Source organism: Amblyomma maculatum, chromosome 8, assembly GCF_055883805.1.
Source record: "Amblyomma maculatum isolate TAMU_Amacu chromosome 8, ASM5588380v1, whole genome shotgun sequence".
In the NCBI taxonomy this organism is placed as follows: Eukaryota; Metazoa; Arthropoda; class Arachnida; order Ixodida; family Ixodidae; genus Amblyomma; species Amblyomma maculatum.
The window spans coordinates 124,724,479-124,746,859 of record NC_139351.1 but is presented as its reverse complement, the minus strand read 5'-3'; the positions used below and the strand labels follow the sequence as shown (position 1 = coordinate 124,746,859).

General features: G+C 45.6%; 1 protein-coding gene across 9 annotated transcripts in view; it reads left to right on the top strand.

Annotated features, from left to right (window-relative positions):
• Window positions 1–222: 222 nt before the first annotated feature.
• The window catches only part of LOC146182473 (F-BAR domain only protein 2), a 68,028-nt gene continuing 45,869 nt past the window's right edge, over window positions 223–22,381 (top strand). For 3 of the 9 annotated variants that reach the window (XM_084577597.1, XM_084577596.1, XM_084577595.1), the window contains exons 1-5: window positions 225–431; window positions 12,216–12,307; window positions 16,853–17,027; window positions 19,933–20,145; window positions 21,660–21,939. In XM_084577597.1, the coding sequence (XP_084433723.1) occupies window positions 402–431; window positions 12,216–12,307; window positions 16,853–17,027; window positions 19,933–20,145; window positions 21,660–21,939 (790 nt within the window). In that variant the 5' untranslated portion in view covers window positions 225–401. Of the gene's footprint in view, window positions 432–12,215; window positions 12,308–16,852; window positions 17,028–19,932; window positions 20,146–21,659; window positions 21,940–22,381 lie in introns of all 9 variants that reach the window. The other 6 variants (XM_084577598.1, XM_084577602.1, XM_084577599.1 and 3 more) reach the window with 4 other exon arrangements.

Genomic DNA, 22,381 nt, shown 5'->3' with positions numbered 1-22,381 from the left:
GTTTATGTGGCAGTTAAGGCAAATCCAACGAATCAGAGGGGGTTCAAGGAAGAAAAATCAGCACTGTGCATGCAACGGTCATAGTAATCAACAGTCTACATAGACGTGCTACACGTCTTATTTTTTAGCAAGCTATGTCTTACCAGTATAACTATTATTTGATTTTGGATATTCAAAATTGTTCTCGTGATGCGACACTACATGATGCCAACGGCCGAAACGACCGGGATGGCGACTTCTCGTCGAATCTCGTTTAGTGGTCTCGTTCGCGTTGCTTGCTCTGGGGGCTGCGCTGGTGCGTTCTGTGCGTGATATTTGGCCAACGCCATCGGCGAACTCGACCTCCCAACGACAGCGAGGATTTTATCTCCCCCACACCCTGCCATTCCCATGACTCCAAAATGACCGTGGACTTCCGTGACTACTTTTGGGTGCGTACCGATTTTCTCCAAGCGGTGCACCGACGCGGACAGCGCAGCACCGCTGTCGGCTTCATCGACAGCGGCCCGACACTTCCTACCCGTCCCTCTGATGTGACGGTCCGATCACCTCTTGGCGATAGCGCAGCAAACCCGACGGGTCCGCGCTTACGCCTAAACATTGCCACGGTCACCGCTGTGTCTCGAGGCTGCGTGTTGACATGCGCTCCAAGTATGCGGCGAGTACCGACTAGCGGTGTTCCCCAGCCTGTGCTTTGAGTGCAATGCCATGCTTACAGGAGCCCGATTTATTTGTCTTTTCAGTCGCTCACAGAGCCGTTGATGCGTACAGAGGCATCGAGAGAGGGACTTGCAGCGCAGGGGGAAGGAAGAAAGTGAGGCAGAACGGAAATAAATGCATCTACACCAGGAGTAGCACGCAAGCGACGGGCAGAATAGGCTGTGGGCTCTGATTTGATTAGTTTAAGCGACGTGCTCACTGTTCCCCGTTGGCTGCGGTTGAACGGACGATGTTTGCCTCGGTTGCTTTCACGAGCACGGCAGTGTGGGTGCTTGCAGTGTATTCACGTAGCGAAAGCGGTCGCGTGTGCACTGGGGCCTGTCACCGCGTTGGCTCGGGCACGTCCTTTCGCGTATCTTCCTTTTTGGTTCTTTATTTACGTCGCGACGGCGGTGCGTGTTTTGTTTTGCTCTCAGCAAGGTAATCGGCCGTTGTTTGTTGACGAGCGCCTGCTTTCGTGGTTTCTGGTGGTTCTCGCCGCGCGCGCGCGTGGTGGTCTGCAGACGGGCGGCGGCGGGCGTCATTGCAACCGCGTGACTCAGCTCGCTCACTGTCGTTTGATTTCGTCCCGTTGTAGCTCAGTAGTAAAAAGCTGTTGACGACAGGCAGGTGCATTGTGCCTTTTTTTTTGCCGTGGTTTACTGCGCGTGTATTTGGAGCTGTGCGTTGTAAGATTCCGCGCGCACACTTCGAAAATGAACTTCGCGCGTAGCGATGCCATATGTCTGATACTTGGCTTAGGAACAGCCGGAGAGGGCTGCTTCGGTGACCTCGCAGCCAGAGCCGCGGTTCGTGACCGCAGAGCTTCGTGGTTCGCTGATCACGCACTGCCGGTACCGCGACGATTTTTGCGGTCGGTGGCTGGTTTGTGCCAGGCCAGCGGCACTGCTGTTCCGGTCATCATTATCTGCGCTGACCTATTATTCCTCGTAATCGGTGAAGGCGAGGCATCTCGTCCCCGCTGGGTAAACTGCCGAGTCTCCTCTACGGGAGATCGCGTCCAGCACTTTCGCACGAAACGACGTCGGGACCGTCGATTCGCTTTCGTGAGCGATGAAGGCACGGCGTCCGCGGCGAAACCAATTACCGGCTGCTCCGAGCCCTTTCGTAATCGACTTGACGCGCGAGCCTTTGAGAAGAGCGCGCTGGGTCTTGTGCAAGGCTTTGTGATTCGAGGACAGCACGCTCGACTTGGTAGACTTGCACGAAAACACTCAAGCATGCGCCGTTTTGCTTTGAAAGTTTCGTTATCTTGAGAGCTTGGTGAAAGGTTCATATTAAATGAACTAAGTTGTTCCATGTTACAATATAGTTTGGTTAGGAGTAGGAAAAAAAGAGTTGTATAACGTGTTCATTACCTCATTGCTAGGAGACTTTGCAGTTATGTAAAGACAGCATTTGTCGACTATGTTGAGCTCATACGGCTAGAACAGTAGGGATGTCAGTTTCTTTAGAAGTGAAGATGTAATTCGGTAAGCGATAAAATTGTACCTTTCTTTTTGTATTTTTAAATCTGGAACACTCGGTAAGTAGTACTGGTTGGAACGTTAAATGTAAAATAACTTCTATGCAGTTATGTATGGCTTGTTTTTCCTGTCAACTTTTCATTTGGTACATTATTGGAACAAGGGATATTGTAGTGAAGAGCTCCATATTAGTTTGGGTTAACTGAGCTTCTTCAACATCCACTTACTACATACAGCATTTCGTCTCCATTGAAACGTGTCAGCTGTAGCCAGGATTGAAGTTGGGTTATCCAGCTTAGTAGCCAAGCACCCCGACCAGTTTCCAAAAGAGAGTGAAATATCTTGATGACATACATTGATTGGCCATCTGCGTCTCCAGTCATCAGCACACTGTTGTACAAAGCTCTTAGGTACTATATGCTCCCTGAGATTACAAACCCGCAGTTCACTTACGCCACATTTGTCTTCTGTAGAATGCATAATGTTCATATGAACCTCTAGCATTGGTGATCAGTTATGATAGTGAGTGTCATTGTGGAAGACAGTCAACAGTTTTCATACTTATGGAAATTATGAAGTTTCCTGATGTTCTCTTTTTCTGAGCAAAGACCCATGAGCCATTGTTGCAGAAGAAAGTTCATGGCAAAAGAATTGTGGGAAATATCTACCATTTGAGTAGACCTGTGACAGAAGGCTTGTTTAGGACAAGGAGCTGGCTATCCTCATCTGTACTGAAGAACAGCTTAGTGGGGCTGTGCAGCCAAGGCTACGGAGGTGGAGCTTTCCCTGCAGTATTTACTATGCCAAGTAGTTCAGGTATGTTACTGCAGCAAGTAGTTAATATAACAATTGGTTCACAGGAAAGGAAAGGTGCAGTATCTGTCACATTTGTTCTGTGGACACCTGAACCGTGCCCTAAAGGAAGAGAGGAAGGTGGGAGTGAAAGCAGTGAGAGAGAAAGGGGTGTTGTAGCGGAAGGCTACTCAGTAATTTCGACCACCTGGGGATCTTTAACGTGCACTGACATTGCATAGCACACGGACACCTCTTCACTTCGCTTCCATTGAAATGCAGCCGCCGGTGGTCTGGCATCTTAACCACTGCACCACCACGGCAGGGCAGCTAGTAGTTCAGTTGTGGTTTTGATTTTAGTTCGTCTTGATGTTGAACCAACTGTTCTTTTATTGTAAATTTGTAAGCGCTTTGACAGATAAGGATGAGAGAAGTGTACAGGACAAATGCTTTCGAATTTCCAAATACCAGGAAGTGTTCTCCTTTATGCAACTGAAGGTTCACGTAAATGTAAATTTACGACTGATGAGTTGTCCACACGATTTACATTGCCAAAACAAGCGCGACTGCAAAAGCAATACTGAAACTTACTGGGAGACTTGGCCTGCCTTTGCGTCATGGCCTGCCATCAACATGCATGCCTCATGTTATACTCAGGCTATGCTGGTCAGTATTGTCATATAATCTGCTTTAATAATAACATTATTAACTCCATTGCAGTATGATATTCTAGAGCAAACACCAGCAAAATATTTGTAGGGGCTAAACACCTTTTCATCGGGAGAGGGAGATGTTGAAACGCCTCCTCTTTGGACTGTAGAAAAACCGGTTCCGCTGCAGCTTCCACTGTGCTAGCGCAAAATGCAGTCCAGCAAGTAATATGGCAGTGTCCAGCGACCGATTATTGAAAAGTTGTGATCTGATGCATTTTGGCTCAGTATCTTTCGCCGCGTAACCACAGAAGATTGTCCTCGATTATAGGAGCTTAGCAAGGTCCCTCACCTTTGCTGGGAATATGATGATTGCTGCCCAGCAAGGATTGTAACTGTTTTGGTTGGCCTCTGCTAGCTGAGCAGGTGTTGCTTGCTATTGATATTTGTGCCTTATGCTGAGCTATGTGTATTGACTGAGAATACGAGAAAAAAGATTATATGGCAGGGAAAGGAGAAAGGTTGTCTTGATGCCTTGGACCACGTAGGCATTTCCGCAATTAGAGGATCAGCTGGCCCTGGTAAAACAAACTCAATCCCCCCTCAGTGACTGAAACATAGTTGCCAAATAAGGTACATTTTTTTTATTGCGAAAGCAATACTACTCTAGGTTTCGAGCCTTCAGGGTAACGCGGCCGGTAGCCACGTCTTATCCACGTGACGCTGTGACGTCACACCCCACGTGACACTAGGGTGTGGGCTGGCAGGAGCTGCCAACTTCGGTCTCTTGTTTCACATGGGACGGTTATGTCAGACAGCCTGCTAGGACCCTGGCATTCACGTTACCCCTAGAGGCACATTCATACGGCTTGGTTAAAGCGGGGCTTTTATATGTGGGCTGAGGAAGAAGAAAAAGTGAAGAACGCTCGGTCACCCGCAGGAATGCTTTCGCTCAATATTCAGTTCAGCAGCTTTGAACCGTTGTAATTTTTTTCTGAGGCTTTTAGCTACTCTTGAAAGTGGGGTTGAAGGCAGACGATGCACATGTTTGTTACAAAGGCTGACCACGTGTTCTAGCCTGCTAGGCTCAAACACTGGGACTATCATCGCTGGGTGGGATCAGGTACAAATCTACTGAGCCAAGTATGTGATCTGTCATGTCTGTCATAAACCTGTTCATTCGCAGTTTGGCTTTCGTTGGAAGGGCTTTAGGGATTTCTGTTGAGGAGATGTAAACATCTCAATTTTGTGCAGGACAACTTGACCATAACTTGCGGCAACCTACTCACCTTCGAAAAAGAATGGAGAAAAAATGACTAGGAGGTTTTGGGGGCGCTAGCAGAGCCATGGATTAGCAGAACATATTTTAAAGCAATCACGAAGTGCAGTTTCTCTCTAATGCACTGACAGCAGCAGGTGTGAAATTTGGAATATAAAACCAGTTGGAAGGGAGTTTGAAGTTACAAGTTTTTATTGACAGAAATAGATTACATGAACAAGTGCTTGGCAAATTGTCACACAAGGAGGTCCCAAAGCGAAGATGTTAAAGGGACATCCTGTAACAAAATGCATAATACAAATGCACAAAATGGCAGAAATACGTTATAATTATGTCGTAATCCATTACCAACAGGGCAGCAGGGATAATCATTGAAATAAAAAAACAGTGCAGCAGGGTGGTTATAACTTCACTAATAAAAATGTTTTTGTGCTATTAATGCAAAGCTTGAACGACTGAACTCTTTTAATGCACCAAGTAGGAAGTTCCAAAGGTCATAGCTGAAAATAAGTGTTTACTTCCGAAAATTATTGTTAACTTAGGGTATCTTCCTGAGTTGTTGAGCCACTTCTGAGAAAAAAGGGCACACCATGACTTGATACTTTTGGGCTAAGTAGCATTTGCACAAAATGATTTTAAAAAAGAGCAGCCACATAGTTCTACTATGATTAGATAGTCATTGCCTGATTAAGTAGTCCATATATCTACTTTAAACCTCCTTGAATTTTTTCATCTGGTTCTTTCTAAATTGTTTTGCACAAGTGCCTTGTGCAAGTCCCTGTTGCTTCATTACTTGCTTTTTCTTTGCTTCCTTGTGCATGCAGATAGCAGCTGATGAGCTTGTTGACCCCATTATAATGTGGGTGAATTTTGGTATGGCAAGCATCCTTGTATTTGAAGTCTGATAACATGACATTAGGGAAGTGAATATGTTATGATAACATAGCGCTGGCACCTTTTGTGTGGCTGTTTTTGAAAGGAAGCAGCAATTTTTCTATTTATTATGGGAGTATATATTATCTGTGAGCATTATTGCTTTTGATAATGCCCTTGGGGAGTGGCAACATTTGATTGACAAGTCTTTTTGTCAGATGTATTTGAGGCCATATGCAATTTTGCTGACTGGCAATATCAGTGCTGCCATTTGCTCTCTCATACTGCTCCTTTGTGCTAATTGCTAATTGTGGAGATTGTTTCTTGTATAAAGGGAACACCACTCACATATAGTTTTCTAAGGTCACTGACATTCTCATCATATTTTTAACACTTTTGTCCATCACTTTTGTTGCAGTGGCATGTTGTATTGGCATAATTGGAAATGTTTCATTGACAAATCTTTATTCAAAGGAATTATAAGTGCAAAGAGTCTCATTTGTTGCATGTCCTAAGGACCCTGTAACTAGGAAAATATTACTAAGGACTAGTAACTGGGGCAAGACAAAGCAAGTAGTTTTATATTAGCCATTTAGAAACACTGTGTTTCTGAGAACTTCCTTGCACAACTTTGTTGAGCTGTTGAGGTCAAAAGTGGTTTCAAAGCTCTGGAGCCTAGCTCCTGGCTTAGTTATAGTCTCCACAAAAAAAAATTATTATATTGGACAATATTTCCTTGTCATAACCTAGTGTACTTTATTGTTAGCTGAAAGAGGAAAGGGAGGAGGGGGGGGGTGAACAAACATAATAGACTCTGTAAGGCAGCTTTTTCATTGACTGGGTTTATTTTACAGACTTCACTTTGGGAGCTTGGTTGCTAAGACTATATACATAGTGCATTTTATAAAAGTTAATAGCTTGCCATCTGTTCAAGGACATCCTTGTGTAAAGTTTGTTATTGAGTTACGCAAGCGGCACATGCTGTGTAGTCCTCTTGTGTATGGACATTCTGATCGTGTGCATGTCCAGGAACGGAAACGAAAAATTGAAAGAATACTCTGAGCAATAAAGTTCAAAATCCATAAGTGCGAGAATGTGACTTGTGACCTATTCAGCACACTGCTCCCATGTGAATGGGCATTAAGAACATTTTTCAGGAACAACAGTAGCGATTCGGGAACTTCATACACATATTGCAGCTAAAATGCACAGAAGACCATTAGAACAATGGGGAAAAAGTTTGTTGCCATTGTTTTTACCCCTTGGTTTTAGGGCATAAATCTATGGAAGGGTCATTGTATAAATAGCCTCTTTTGCTGGAACTAAGCACCATAATTAGTTTGCCCTTTCAGATGTCGCTTTTGTTTTCATAAAGGAGAAATATGGAGCCCTCCACCACAGCATCCTTCATAGCCTGAGTGGCCATGGGACTTTAAACCCTATAAAGCAAATCAGACAGAAAAAAAGTATTTTTCTGCTTAAATAAGAAAGGCGGTTGGTTAGTTTTTGAGCACTAAATACTAGCTGTTAATTTTTTGTTTGCAATTATGTGTGAAATTTTGTACGAAGTGTCATAATTGATGAAAGTAGGAATGTCGAAATGTTGTGGGCTATTGTCCTAACACCCCAAAGATTGTGGAAATAATTTCTGCTTAGAAGGCATACATGATATTGTGAAAGATGGAGGTGAAACGGAGTGGTGTCCACGTGCTGTGCAATGTCAGTGCACATTAAAGAACCCCAGGTGGTCGAAATTCCCGGAGTCCTCCACTGTGACGCCTCTCACAGCCCGAGTCGCTTTGGGACATTAAACCCAACAAACAAAACATCATAATGTGAAAAAAAAAAAAAGTTGCTATCACTTCTCGTGTTAAAATATGTCTGCATAAAAAGGGCGAACAATGTCTTCGTCCTGCTTGCCTTTCTTCAAAATATTTTTTTACTGTGTCTATTGTATTTATATGGCATTAATACACCACCTGTTTTGCAATATCAATAATGCGGAATTCACCTGAAGCAGAGAAATCACTGCTAAGGGCAAAACACTTGTGTACACGTCATGTCGAAGGAATCATTTTCTCTTTTGTCCATACTGAGAGCCTTCTCAGGTTCATGCAAAAGGGAGGATAGAAATACACACATCCACGCTTCAGACCATGTAAAAATATGTAGTTGCAGCACTGATGACAATATCCCTTGTCGATACACACGCTACAAGGGGAAAGCGGCCATGGTAGCTCAATGGTTAGGGTGTTCAGGCACCAAATTGGAGGATTTTGGTTGAGTCCTGGCTGGAGGTGAAACACAAAAGGCACATCCTGTGACAAACACTATTTGCTCACCTGATGGAAATAGTATGACCTCATTTCTGAAGGAAGCAGGAAGGCTTTATCTGTTGCGCACTGCGGGAAAGCGGTAAAATATTTATTTACACCTGTGCGATGTCAGTGCACGTTTAAGAACCCCAGGTGGTCGAAATTTCCGGAGCTCTCTCCTATGGAGTCTCTCATAGCCTGAGTCACAATGGAATGTTAAACCCTAAAGACCAAACCAAAGCTATTTATGTACAACTTCAAGCCTACTTTAGGGTTCTTTTCTCTACTTTATTGTTGTGAAAGAGGCAGGGAGCCTTTATCCATTGCGCACTGCAATAAGGCAGCAAAATATCTATTAACACTTTTAATCCTACTTTAGGATTTTTCCCTTTTTATTTTATTGTTGCTTTCCGGTACAATTATTTATTGAGCATGTATTCGTTTTCTCTTTTCAGTTTTTCAGCTAATTCTTTAACTCTGCCATAATTGTTGTTATTACACCTTGTACAGCTTTCCCACTTTGTGAGGCCCTGTGAAACTCTGGGATGCCTTACCTGCGTGGCGTGTCCTTTCTTTATTCTTTTTCCGACGCCTAGTAGATTCATTATTCCATTATCATTGGAAACTGGACGAATGGGGGAAGAAGTGGATGCTTGCTGTTCTAGGAAAGTCACTGGAATGCCAGCAATCATAAGGGTATACTAGCCCTCATGGTAGTCGAGGGTGGGTGAATTACTTGTGGTGGTGGCTGTTGTGTTTGGCTGTCAAGCGTAGGCTCAAGGGGACTTCGTGGGTGACTTTTTAGAGTATGAAATGCAGAAATGCCACAGTACTGAGATTTTGGTGCTTGGTAACGAATGCAGGGCAATATTCTTGCTATTCCCTCTCCAATGTCCTACCACTCTACATGGCAAAGGAGGGGAAGGGGAAAAAGGGCGTTGTGTATGCCTCAGGATTGCAGCCACAGCTTTCTTGGACGCAAGCCAGCTGCAGCCTTGGGCAAGTGGAGTGGGGCGTAAGAGATTATGTTACATTCTTACGTTGTCTATGTTGCTGAGGTGGAGATTTTATTTGCTGGGTGCCAACAGTCTTTTGTTTTTGGCCCCTTTGCTTTCACTCTTGGAGGCACCGCACTATGGGTGGCATGTTTCTCTAAACCCACTTCCAGTTTCCTTACCTCATTGTGACTGTACGAAATACATAGTGGGTATGCGTGCTACACGGCGATGTTTTACATTTTGGAAGCCTCACAGAATTCATGGAAAGAATACAGCTGCAAGAAAGGTATCCATCTCATTGCAAGTGTAGAAAGGGTCCTGTGGTAGTTTTAAGTTAAGAGTGCAAGATTCGGTAAATACTTAGTTTTCCTGAATCAAACCATTGGATTTAGAGCTTCAGCGAGTATTCTGCTGCCATATGATGGTGGTAGTTTGTCTTCCGTTGCTAACTTGGTGAACTTTTGGATGAGGAAACAAAGAAAGGTTTGAGCATTATTTTATTCATGTTGCTGAATGAAGTTAAGATACGCACTCAAAAGCAAGGGAGATCTCTTCATGAGTGCTGCTCACATATTCCTTTTTTTTTTATTATTCATTTTTTATATTCTGTTAGATGGCAACCGTTGACGCTTCAATCTTTTCTCAGCACATGTTTTTGTCACATCACGAACCACAAATGGCTCTTGCATGCACAAGAGCTTTGTTGGTACTTTGAATAATATGTGGTTCTAAAGTATACTTGAGTGACATTGCTTTAAATGGAGCATCATGTTTAATGTAAAGAAGTCGCATATTTGATGTTTTGTAGTTTTTTATCTTCTTCCTTGAGATCATTAGTTCAGATGCCTTCATACCAAGCGTCTCCATAGCTTGAGTATGGTTATTGTGGAATTTATGCTAATCTCTGGTTATTATTACTTTTTTAATTTTTTTTTCAAGCAAAATGAATGTTTCTGGTGGGGCAGTGTGTGACCAAGCTATCCAAAGCTTGCATTTTAAGGCACTTTTGAAAGATCGTTATAATATTTGTAGGTCTAATTTTTTCTGACAGTATGTAGAATGCTTGTTACTTTGAGTATGTGCTGGCGTGTATCAGCTAGCTGCTTTACACATAATGACATCATCAGTTCGGTTAATCGTTCAGTCGTGTCCGACTCTCGGGACCCTATGGACCATATCACGCCAAGCTTTCCATAGGGGACGGTATGTACGTATTTAGTGGCCTTGAATGTCATATAAAGTGTGAAACTCATTTAGGTTCTTTTTCACGTAACTCAGACATCGTCCCAAACCGGCAAAGGAACCAGCACCAAAATTGAAACTAAAACGCTGTTAAATTTTCTGTACAAATCGTACATGTGAGACGAAGAAAAAAAAAACTTTCCCATCCAGGGATCACTAGAAGGGTTCAAACCAATGCTGACACGTGTAGAGCAGCGTCACATCTGTTTCTTTATGGTTTAGCAGTGGCATAAAGCATTTATTTGGGAAAACGGTTTGTGTTAAGATCGGAGCTGGCCACGTCTCCAGTCCAGTACTCCGTTGGCTGAAGCCGCTGCCCAAGCTCTTGCAACCAAGATGCTTTTTGATGCTTTAGAAAAGTCTTCTATCACTGCAGAGTATTGCGCTGCATGCTGCTAATTGGCCGTGGCACATGTCGCTGGCTAAATTGCCATCATGGCCTTACATCCGGTCTTTCCGTGCCTTCAGATTCCAGCAGTTTTGCCGACTGGAGTAGTTTTGCATCACCGCCCACGAAGGCGAGAAGGCAGCTAAAGCGTCCTAATGCATTTGCAAGGCTTAAGAAGAAGCAGGCGAGGACTGTGAAAGAACGCTCAGTGGGCGGCATCATGCAGAGCGCAAAAAGCTGTGATGAATGCTGAATGTGCTGTCCAGTTGGAAGAGAAATGGCAGTTGGTGGCTGCTTGTCAAACCGCAAAAGCAGCTAGGTAGACTGCACACTGCCCATCTCAATGAACAGAAGTGGATTAATGGCGAATTCGAGTGGGAGAGCAGGTGCACTCGAGAGCTTTTCGAAAGTGCTCTCAGACAAGCGGGCGTGCACACTCCAGTGAGAGAGCAGGAGTAGAATCACTGGCTTCTAATGGTAGAGGAGGAAGGCTTTTCCTCCGCCGAGAGCACCTGAGTGCACTCCCGCCTGCTCTCTCGTCTAAAGCGAGAGTAGAGGAAGTCATATCCGCGCCATCTTTTTTTTTTTTTTCTCTCTCTGAAGTCGGCGACGATGAAAATGGCGGCTTCAAAGCGTCGGCGCTCGGAGAGCTCTCGGAATCAAGCGAATTTTTGTCAGGAGCGAAAAGCGCTGCTCAGGTGCTGTATGCATGCTTGAGAGTCACTGCTGGCATCGAAAGGGTCAAAGGAGGCAGATCGCCGCGCTGTGAGAACAAGACATACAAAACAAGCTGTACTTCACGGAGCGTTAGCCTCTCCTTGGGTTGCAACTGCCGCCAATGGGGGCAGTCGGAGAATGCTGGGGAGTGAAGTGCGGTCATGTGGCCGTAGCGCACTGCTCTTGGCACGCAGAGAGCGTTCTCATGGGAGTACAGTTACACCCTCGCTCGGCGTGCTCCTGTACTGCTGTGCAATGCTCGGCGCCTCTGCTCTCGTCCCCCAACCGAATGAGCCATAAGTGCGTAGTGTGTCCAGCAGACGCCAAGAGACCTGGTCAATAATACAATTGCGGCTACCGCTATGTATGAACCATATTAGAGTCCACTATACCTTCCCTGCAGTGCAATGCGTGCTTATGCCTACTCTGCTGTAATCCGTTGTAATTTTAGAGAGGTGGGTAGAAACTAATTATTATCAGCTGTCACCTTGCAGAACATGACGTAATTGAAGACTCTGTTTGAAGCTGTTGACAAAGAATGCTTTCTTTCTAATGCCTTAACTCGTGCATATTCTTATTTATGAATTTTGATTTGGTACTTGCAGTTAAAATTTGCCCTGCCGCAGGTTTTCAGTGTAAATTGTATTACATCAGCGTATGCATAGTTGGCTTCTGGAAGCAGCGGCAAGGTCCTGAAGCTGAAATGGTAGCTCAGTGATGTTGGCCATGGATCGGATGTTTTGCTAATTCCTCGCTACTGTTTCTTCTCTCACAGGGAGACAAGAACAATGGTTTCGATGTGCTCTACCACAACATGAAATATGGCTACCTCGCGGCCAAGGACCTGGCGGAGTTCTTCCGCGAGAGGTAGGGTGGCCTCTTGGCTTTTCTTTGTTATTGTAAGTTGTCAGCAGCTTACCTCGACGGTGGTGAGGAGAGTATTTTTTTGTTGCTTTTTCGTTTTACTTTTTGTGGTGCTACGGTGACTGTGTGGTCCAAGTATACTGCATTGCTCATTTAGGTACCCATTTCTAAAACTGCTCAAAACTTTGTGTCTTGTTTTTCTTGCCTGTCACTTATTTTGCCAGATTTCGGAAGCCTTTGCAGGTTGAAGGTTCAGGAAATTCAAGGAAATGAATGCCATAGATAATTGGTTTTCTGCATCTGTTGCGACCACAGGTAAACTATCGGTGTAGAGCAATATACTAGGATTTTCATTAAAGTACCACAGACCAAATTATAATAAAGCGTGTGTATGTTTGAACTCAGACATGTTGAACTTAAAGGAGATCGTGAAATAATTTGATATATCAGGAATTGGATTTGTAAAAAAAGTTATAAGAAATAAGCTTAGCCTCGAAGCAAGAACGCATTGCATTTACATAAGTGACGTGCTTGTTGTAGTGACAGGCCATTCACCGGCATTCGGGCAGCACATCGCCTGTGAGCCATTGCTTTGTTTAGCCCACTTTGCATCGAAGGTGCTGGGGATGCTGCTTTGGAACTCTCCACTTCCTATATCATCCACTTCCTACCAGCACACTGTAAATAGAATAGTCGCTCATTATATTCAAAGTACAGTTGGTTTCTGCTACACCTTCAGCAACGTTGCACGCCAAGCTAGTGTCGCCGCTAGGCCTAGACAGATGCATTGCTTGATAGTGGTGTGACATGACAATGGAGTGCAAGGCACTAAAGGTCAGTCTCAGGCACACCTCACATTCACTCACCAAGGAGTTTCACCGACCTGTGTCCGCGTGGGGAAAGTGATCGAAGAGTGCTGCGAGAAGGTAGCACCTCTTGTAAGGGCGTTGCCCACAGTTGGGTATATATCAGAAGGCTGGCAAAATTTTTAGTTCAATTCGCAGTATGGCTTTCTTATTACACAGGATCTTCCAGGAAATAATCTGTATGTTCAGTATAGCCAGTAACTCGAAATATCCAGGGTCAGCTTATCTGGTCTCAACCACGGTAAACAAAACTCCTCACGTGACTAGTATTTGATCTTTCACTTTTGTCACGTGTGATTTCAGAGCTCGTAGCCTTTCATAAAGTACCAGAAAGAGGGTGTCTTGTGAAACAAGCTTTTTGGCTAGTTGGCCACATTCTGAAATCATAATTTCAATGAGGAAACGCTTCATATGTTGGAAGTCTTGAGAATTCATCAGCTGTAGCATAAACTTTGGACCATGAATCTCCAGAAATCGGTTACAATTTTCGCTGCACCGAGCTGGTGATGCTGGCTTGGGCGGCCACTGATGTTGCTAAGCAGGCCCCATAGCCAAATTCAGCCAGTCACCAACTCGGTTGGTCTGCACTAACCCTTCCTCTTCTAGAAAACGTAGCCTAACTGGGCTGAGCGCATAGGGTTTTCCATGGGCTGTGAAAGCAACATAAGCATCAGTGTGCCTATCGTGTTGTCATCTGTGCTGTGAACACAGGGAACAGAAGTTTTTTAGTATACCTGACAGGGTTCAGAGTGTGAAGTCGTTTCTGCCTCGTTCTAGGATGCTTATAGTATTTTTTAAATGTTTTTGAGATAATAACCATGGCGGTTTGAATTTAAGAAACAGTGAGTTATAACAGTGCCGAGGGCAGCGAAGTATAGAGTGAAAAATGTGTTGTCAAAATAGTTTGCCATGATATGAAGGTATGCCAGGTGTACGTGTGCTTTGCTTTCATTTCCCTTATATTCGCGTATAAGTTAGTACGTAGAAGTAATGAAATAAAGCTCTTACATATAATTTATGACTAATAATTTAGGTGAACTTGACTTCAGTCTTATACTGGGGCAGCATATTGGGATTCCGGGTGAACAAGCATTTTACAAAGTAGTAATTTAGTGGTACTACTGCTTGCAAGAGGTTACGACAGAGATATGCCTAACCATTTATATGCATCAGTATCAGTGAAATGAGGAGACCCAAGACCGAGTTGTATGCAAATCGAGGATTAGGACTGGCATCCCTTTGATTAAAAAAAAAAAAAAAAAAAAAAGAGTTCAAGTACAAAGGATGGATGGGGCATGTAGGGGAAATAATTAGGGCTGTTGAAACCACTTCAGTTTCAAGAAGTGGATGGATGGTGCATGTAAGGGTCTTGAATGTGCCACTCAAAGTTGCAAGTAGTGAGGAAAAACGTCAGAGCAAATTGTGGGTGAGATAATGTAAGGGGCAAGGCTTTCGAAAGGTCATGAAAAGCATCTTCGTTGTTGAAGCATGTGCAAAAAAATAATAATTAAAAAACATTGGATCCAGAACCTTGACCCTGTAGCATGAGCCCCTGAGGAGACCGAGGCATGGCAACAAAGGAAGGAAGGCAAAAATGCATAGGAACACATAATCAAAGCACGTAGTGGTGAGGCCACATAAAGAGGCAACAAAGTGGTTAAGGCAAAGGTGTGACGTGGAGAAAACATACGAAGCGTGCACTAAAGGGCCCTTTAAAAATAAGCAAAGTTGCCTGTTCAGTGATATGAAAAATGGAAGTTGATACATACAAGCTGATACAGTTGATGGAGTTGATGGAAGTTGATACAGTTTGTGTAGAGGCACCTGGAAAATTGCGTAGTGTAGTGGTTTTTCAATGTTGGACACTAACAGTGAAAAAGAAAGGAGAGAGAAGCCAATGCTAGGCTCTGCTTGACCCATCTGGGATTGCACGCCTGCCTGCAGGGTGAGCATAAGGTTGGCCCATAGATTTGCTCACCTTCAGAGCATACAGGTGGTGGTGGCTGCTCTTCCCCACCGATTCTCATAACCAACAGTAGCTCTTTGTGACCAGGGCTGTTGCAGCTGATGGCGTTGTTTACCAAAAGGGTTGGTAGTGGTTGCTGCGAAAGCGCACAAAAGGGCAGACCAGCCTGCTAACAGGCACATGCAAAGAACTCAATCTCGTGTCACACACGTGTTTCCACTTGAGGTGGGAGCAGATCCGTAGGTCCCACCTCTGGTGCCGAACGCAGTGCATCGAATAGGTGCACATGCATCAACCCAGGCAACCCCCCTGTCTGCCCCTGTGACCCCAATTACTGTTTATGTTCGAGCGGAGCTTCTGCTGCCAGTCCCCCATCCCATTCGCGAGGTTCATTTCCATTTCTTTGTCTGGCCTGCCAGACTTGCCTTTGAAGGGGGAACAATGGGCCCCAAGAACAATGCCTTAAAAGGGGGGGGGGGGGGGGGACAGGGCTGCCGTGTGCCTGCCCAGTAATGCTGCGATTGTGTGCTTGCTGGGACTGTGCCTCATCGGGGAGTGGGATTTGCAGGGCTTCCGCTCGCACAAGAGATGCTCTGCAGGCAAGCAAGCTTCTCAGAGGAGCAACAAGTACAAATGGGTATTGGCCCGTATAGGTGGAGTACCGCGTTGCAATCACAAAGGGACCACTCTCACTAAGAGTGGAGCTCTTATATAAGCTAGCGGAAGTAAACAGCAGTGCATTGACACTATTTTTGGAGCACTGATTATGAGGCTGGACTATACCGCTATTCAGGTCAACATGTTGCTCACTGAATGTTGTTTTTTAGAATAGACTTCACAAGTGTGAACTGAGAGGCGGGAAAATTAAGTGACTCTTTCTTAACCCCCGGGTTTTCACTGTTCTGGTAGAGCAGTAGCGATAATAGTAGTGATAGTGGTGGTGGTTGTAGCATAGTTGTAGCAGTAGTAATATAGTAATAGCAATAGTAGTGTAGTGATAGTAGTAGTGGGGTGGTTCTGGTGGTCGTAGTATAGTGGTGGTGGTGGTAGCAGTAGCAGTAGCAGTAATGGAATTGTAGCAGTGGTAGCAGCAGGAGCAACAGTGCTGGGTTTAGAGCAGGTTGGTGGAAACTGCCCCCTAACCCACGTGCTAGAAATTTTCTTCTGTCAAACCATACAAAACCTGTGGAAGACCCACAAATGCACTGCACAACAAGTAAGACTGGTTCCAAGACATAAGCCGTCCTGACAGCCACATCTGTTGTAGTAGTAGCAGCAGTAGTAGTAATAGTAGTAGTAGTTGTTGTAGTAGTAGTAGTACATCACTGGAGGGTGTTTACCGCAAAAATCACTCGAGGGCTGGTTACTCTGGAAGGAGGCGGGTTGGACGAGAGCGGAGGGATACGTAACAGGAGGATGGTTGCCACAGGGAGCATTCACATACAGGTTCGTTACCTTGGAAGGAAGAGTGGAGGATGCAAAACTGGAAGGTGGTGGCCATGGGAGGCATCTATGAAGTAGTCCTCTGTGTCCCTTCAATGCTGTGGATACATGCCGCCTGTGCAAGCACTTGGGGGCAGGGTAAAGAGTTTCTCTAGTACGATGGGAGCCAAGTTCACGTTCTTGTGTTGGGTGGGATGGTCGCAGCGTCACGAATGAAACAGTCTTGGGGCAGGGGTTGGAGTGAGTGTTGGGCTCTTGTGTTCTTCCTCCCAGGTCTGTGGTGGAGGAGTCCAACTCGAAGCTGCTGTCGAAGCTTGCCCGTCAGGCAGCTGGCTCCTGCTCGACGGGCACCTTCGGGCCTCTCTGGGGAGTGCTGCGCATCACCTCTGAGAAGCTTTCCTCTCTTCACGCGCAGATGGTCGCCCAGCTGCAGGACCTGGTCCGCGAGGTGAGCTCCACTGCTGGACACGTTTGCTGGCGTGGCAGTGATTTGTAGAGCCCTAACCCTTGCGGGCTGTGGCCCAGCGTTTGTCTTATTTTCTTTTAAGGTGAAAGCCTTTAACGGTGCATGAGTGGCGTCCGCAGAAAGTGTGTGCGGGATATCGGTGGGGTTCTGGCATATACGCGATGCGCAAAACGCCGACAACGCCGCCTGTCGCCAAAGCCGCAAAGCGTAGGCGGGCTCGGTCGGGCGCTGTTCATGTCAGCCTCTATGTGCGCGCATCGTGTTTTCGCCTTTGGTCGTGGTTTAACAGATATAACGCCATTGTCAACCTTTAGCAATGTCTCGGAAGAATTGCTGCGTAGTTGGTTTTCCGAACAGACATAAAGCCTTGCCAGCAAGGAACACGTTTGTATAAGCTTCCAGTGATGCTTCACGAGAACGATGGCGGCCGTGAATCGCGGTTTTTCGACGCAGGAAGCAAGCAATCGCACCGAATGACATTTGTTCAGGCTAATGTCATTTTTTCGGCGCGCTGCTACATGACCAAAGCTAATGACATTTCCAAAGTATGGTAACTGCGATTGACATGCAAATGTTGGTGCTCCTTCCATATGTTGCGAGGATGATTGCGCTGTAAACGAAAGCAGCCTTTAAATTGACATTCATGTCTTGCATGCCTTGTAACCAACCTGTTGATTAGGACTATCAGTTACGAAGTTAGCGGCAGTGTCAGCGGCGTTTGTTTACGAAAGGGCACGGAAGGTGTGCTCGACTGCGAAACGCGTATGAGTTTCAACAACGCGTACACTTTGCGCATAAAGCAAGTGTCAAGAGCAACACGTAAAATATGCAGCATCTAGTGTACTGTCCGACGGCGCTTTTATAGCACCTTCGAGTATCGCCATACGACGCAGCATACTACAGCCCCGTTGACTCCCGTACGGTTTCGCGCGTTCACTCAGTGTATTAAAGCCCGTCGAAAAATGCCCGAACTTGGCCTCATCAAGAAAGCATATGGCAAATTCGTGACGCTTGCTGCATCGGATACCGCGAGCTTACCGCAATGATGCTGACCGCGAAAGCGGCCGACGACGGCGCTCTGGCCGTGTGCTAGGCCATAGTCGTCGCTATGCCTAAACAGTTTCGCATCAGAGCCGTAGCTGGAAGCGCTTTGGGAATAGTAAGTTTGATATTCATAAAACTGCCTTAGTATCAGTTCAATTGCCTTACAAATTGTCTTACAGTGAACGGAAGGTGTAATTTCGGCGACGCCTTAGCAGCGGAGCTAGAGAACGAAATCGGATGAGCTGCGTCACACCTGCGGCAACTGCTAATAGCAGAAATTTGCTTGTATTGGAGTTCTCACTTCTTCCAAAATTTCGTTACATAACAGCGATCGTCAGTTTTTTATTCCTTCATCAAATTAAGCGCTTATTATTAAAGATCAACAGAGCATGCTTCCCTGAAGGTGGTGAAAGGAATTTGCCGTGTCGGTGACTCTGCGTCGATGGACCGCGGCAGCAGGAGCGACCTGTTCCGCCCGCGCTGGGTGCGGTGGCTACGGGTTGGCTGGCAGCGATAGGTGATAGGTTTTTTTTTTTCCTTTTTTTTTTTACGACGGTATTTGGCATATTTCACAAACACGACTAGCTACACAATTATAGAAGCACAGTAGTATTTAATGCAGGTGGCACATTGTAGTTTATTTTGGGTGTACCTTCTCACCAAGTCTCTGGTGTCGAGATAACACATTTCCTCGTTGATCGCATTCGGATGAGTACCTCAAACTTATTCAATACCTAATGTCGTTTTCATCAAATGTCATTATATTTTCTCGTGTAGCAACAAACAAATATCATTTTGAACGAACGTCATTCGATGGGAAAGGTATTAAATCTGCCGTGTGGCAGAGCTGAATGATAACTATGTTTTCAGTGTTTCCTGCTTGTCATTGCGCCTTCCGTGAACACTTCTTGTTTAAACTTGGTTGCCTCTGCTGCCGGGAATATACAATACGCATTAGATTTATGAAATGCTTAGCCAGACAATCTTAATGCTTGCATTGGCATCGCACAGCACATGGTTGCATTTTGCGTTTCGCCCCCACTTAAACGCGGGCGGCGCGGTCGACTTCGGTCCCGATAACGATCTTCCTCAGTAGCCATGAGCCGCTGCGGCAGGTTATTGAACAGACATTTTCCAATATGCGTTTTGAAACTTCCCATGCAATTACTTTTCAGACGGCCGTGATATTGAACACATGTCCACTATTATAAAGGGCGATCCCCTTGCGCACACTTGTCACCGTAGAAGTGCCCGCGAGACGCGCACAAACAGCAGATCGCATGCGCGCACCACGGCCACGCTTGTCGCATGAGGCCCGCCTCGGGTTTCGACGGCCGCCACTACGCGGCTTTCAGTGGCACCCCTATAGGCGCTGCGCATGGCGTATAGTGACCAATAGTATGGTTAGAGATAAATAATGGTAGTCAGGGATGAGAAAGAGAGATGCTCTCTCCCCTCCCTCTTTCCCTCTCTCTAAAGAGAGAGAAAGAGACTATCTCTCCCTCTCTGCCTTTCTCTCTCCAGAGAAAGCCTCTCTCCCCTCCCTCTCTAGAGAGAGTAGAAGGAGACTCTCTAGAGAAGGACAGTAGAGAGAGAGAGAGAGATACTTTCTCTTTCTCTCTCACGAGGAACCAGGGGCGTTCCAAGGATCGCAGCAGAGATTGCAGCAGGGCGGCCAAAATGCTTTCATCTTGCTGCATGTAAGGTGACTCAAGTGCCCGCCTGAATTTGTTTTTTATTATTATTTCAGAGTGACCCACTGGGATGCCACTGGCAATACCATCTTTCTTGAGCTGCCATCGGACAGCGAAGCAATAACAGTGGCATGTGTGGCATGATGCAGGTACAGCGCTACTGTGAGGAACAGCACCGACGGCACAAGCAGGTGAAAGAGGAGGAGGCCCCCACGTTAGAGGTGGTGCAGGGCTTGCAGCAGACCTCGGGGGCCCTGGCCAAGGCCCGTGAGGCCTATGCCGCCCGGTGCCTTGAGCTTGAGAAACTCCGCCGCGAGTCGTCGCCCCGAGACCTCGACAAGGCTGAGGCCAAGGCCAGAAAGGTGGGGCTGCTGGGCTGGCAGCTGACGCAGAGCGATGCCATAGATTCGGTTGCAGCTTTTCTGCGGTGTGAACTAGCCCATGTGACTGACGCGAGCATCGTGCGCTGTAGGTGTGTGAATATTTGAAATTTCAAATGTGAATCAAATATGTTTGTTATTTGATTTGTACTCGTATTCGAAAAACTGATATTCGGAATTTTTTTATTGTTCAAAAATTATACGCTGCTTGACGCAAAAATTATACGTTGATTGTGCAGTGAGGCATCCTCATAATGCAACAGGGCCTTTCTGTGAAGAGGGTCCTGCCTTTTTTGGGGAGGAGGCTCTCCTGATAATGTGCACTAAGCGAAATACTTTACGACACGTGGAAAAAAACATCGTTTGGGGTTTCATCTCAAATGAAGTCTACCATCGTGCAGATGTTTGTCCGATAAAATTCTTGTGATGCAAACTGTTTTCGGCAGTTTTCCAGCCGCATTCGATAATTTGTGCATTCGGTTAAGGCAGACATTTTTGTCTGGTCCCTTCAAGGCCGAATTGACGAGTTTCCTGCATTCAGCAGCAACATGACAGCTCTGCGCGGTTTCATGCAGGTTCTTTTTGTACAAAAATCTGGTATTTGGAATCCTGTATAAAATTTATACTGAATTTTTTAGTAGGGTGTACATTTGTGTGCAATCCTAGTTTAGTTTTATTTGCAAATACCATGTGAATTTTGAAATAAACGAGATGATTATTTACTATTTTTAGTATATTTCTTTTTTCACTCATTGGATATTCGACATTCATATTTGATTCGATTCAAATACTTCAATATTCGCACACCTTTATCACGAGCACATGCACAAGTTTGTGAATGGCTACGAAATTACATGGCAGATAGTTCTGGCAGCCTTACCCCCTGCCTTTTAAACTAGCAAACCATAAAAAGTTTGTGTTTTGAGAAAACGAGACGAAATGAACTGAGATGGATCTATTCGGCTCGCACCTTATAAAGTGGGATCAATGGCCCAGGGAGTGAATAAATTAAGTATGTAGAAGATGGGTTGTAGGTTTCCAAAATGTCATTTTCGTAATTGTCAAAAAGTCACTTTCTTTTTCACAATTTTTTTGGCCCTTCAAGAGCCCTGTCCTCCCTTAAATGCACAGGGTCTAGCGGGTCGTGGTGGCGCAGTGGTTAAGATGCTTGATTACTGTGCCGGAGTACCCGAGCTTGATCCCCACCGCCTCAATCTGCATTTCGGCAGAGGTGAAACAAAGAGGCGTCCGTGTGCTGTGCGATGTCAAGGCACATTAAAGATCCCCAGGTGGTCAAAATTACTCAGTAGCCCTCCACTACAGCTCCTCTTTCTCGCTTTCCACCTTCCTCTCTTCCCTTACAGCATGGTTCAGGTGTCCACAGAGAAAGTGTGACAGATCTTACACCTTTCCTTTCCCGTAAACCAATTATTATTATTATAATTATTATTATCTAGCGGGAGATGCTTTCTCGGTAACAATGCGAACTGGTGCAGGCATGCGAGGAGTACCGGCAACTAGTGGAACGGCACGGCGTGGTACGGGCGGACTTTGAACGTCGCATGGCCGGCTCGTGCCAGCGGTTCCAGGAGTTGGAGGTGGGCCACCTGGAGCACATGAAGGAGTTCCTGGCAGGCTACGCACGCGTCCTCGACAGCAGCCACGCCCTCGTGGGGCAGGTGCACGCCGAGTTCCGGCAGCAATGTGACGCGCTCGACGTCGAGACACTGCTGCGCCAGTTTGCGGCCGCGCGACAGACGGGCTCCGAGAAGCCAGGTACTGCACTCTCTTCTTCTACTTTTTTTTTTTCGGGGTAGCGAATTGCACCAGCATTCCATGGAGACTCATACTCATGTGAAAGGAGGTAGGTATCACAGCTGATGCAAGATGGGAAGGTTAGGCTCATCAACTTCAGCCATTTGGTGCATAGTCGCAAAATCAAAGTGTGGGCCTGTATAATGCAAAAATCAGTATATATAGCTACTTATCCATTTTTCGATGTTATGGATGGAGGACAATTTTTCTTTAGTTAGCTACTCCAGGTTGTTTTGTAGGCCATCAAGAAGGCAGTGTTTATCTTCGTCTCTATGTCAATGAGCCATCTGAGCTGTTGAAAAGCAAGAGGCAGCGGTTTCTGCTATATCTTATAGATCAGGCATCCTGTCTTTTTCCCCTGCTTTTTTTTGCTGTTGTGTTCTTGTAAGCACGCCTGTGCAGA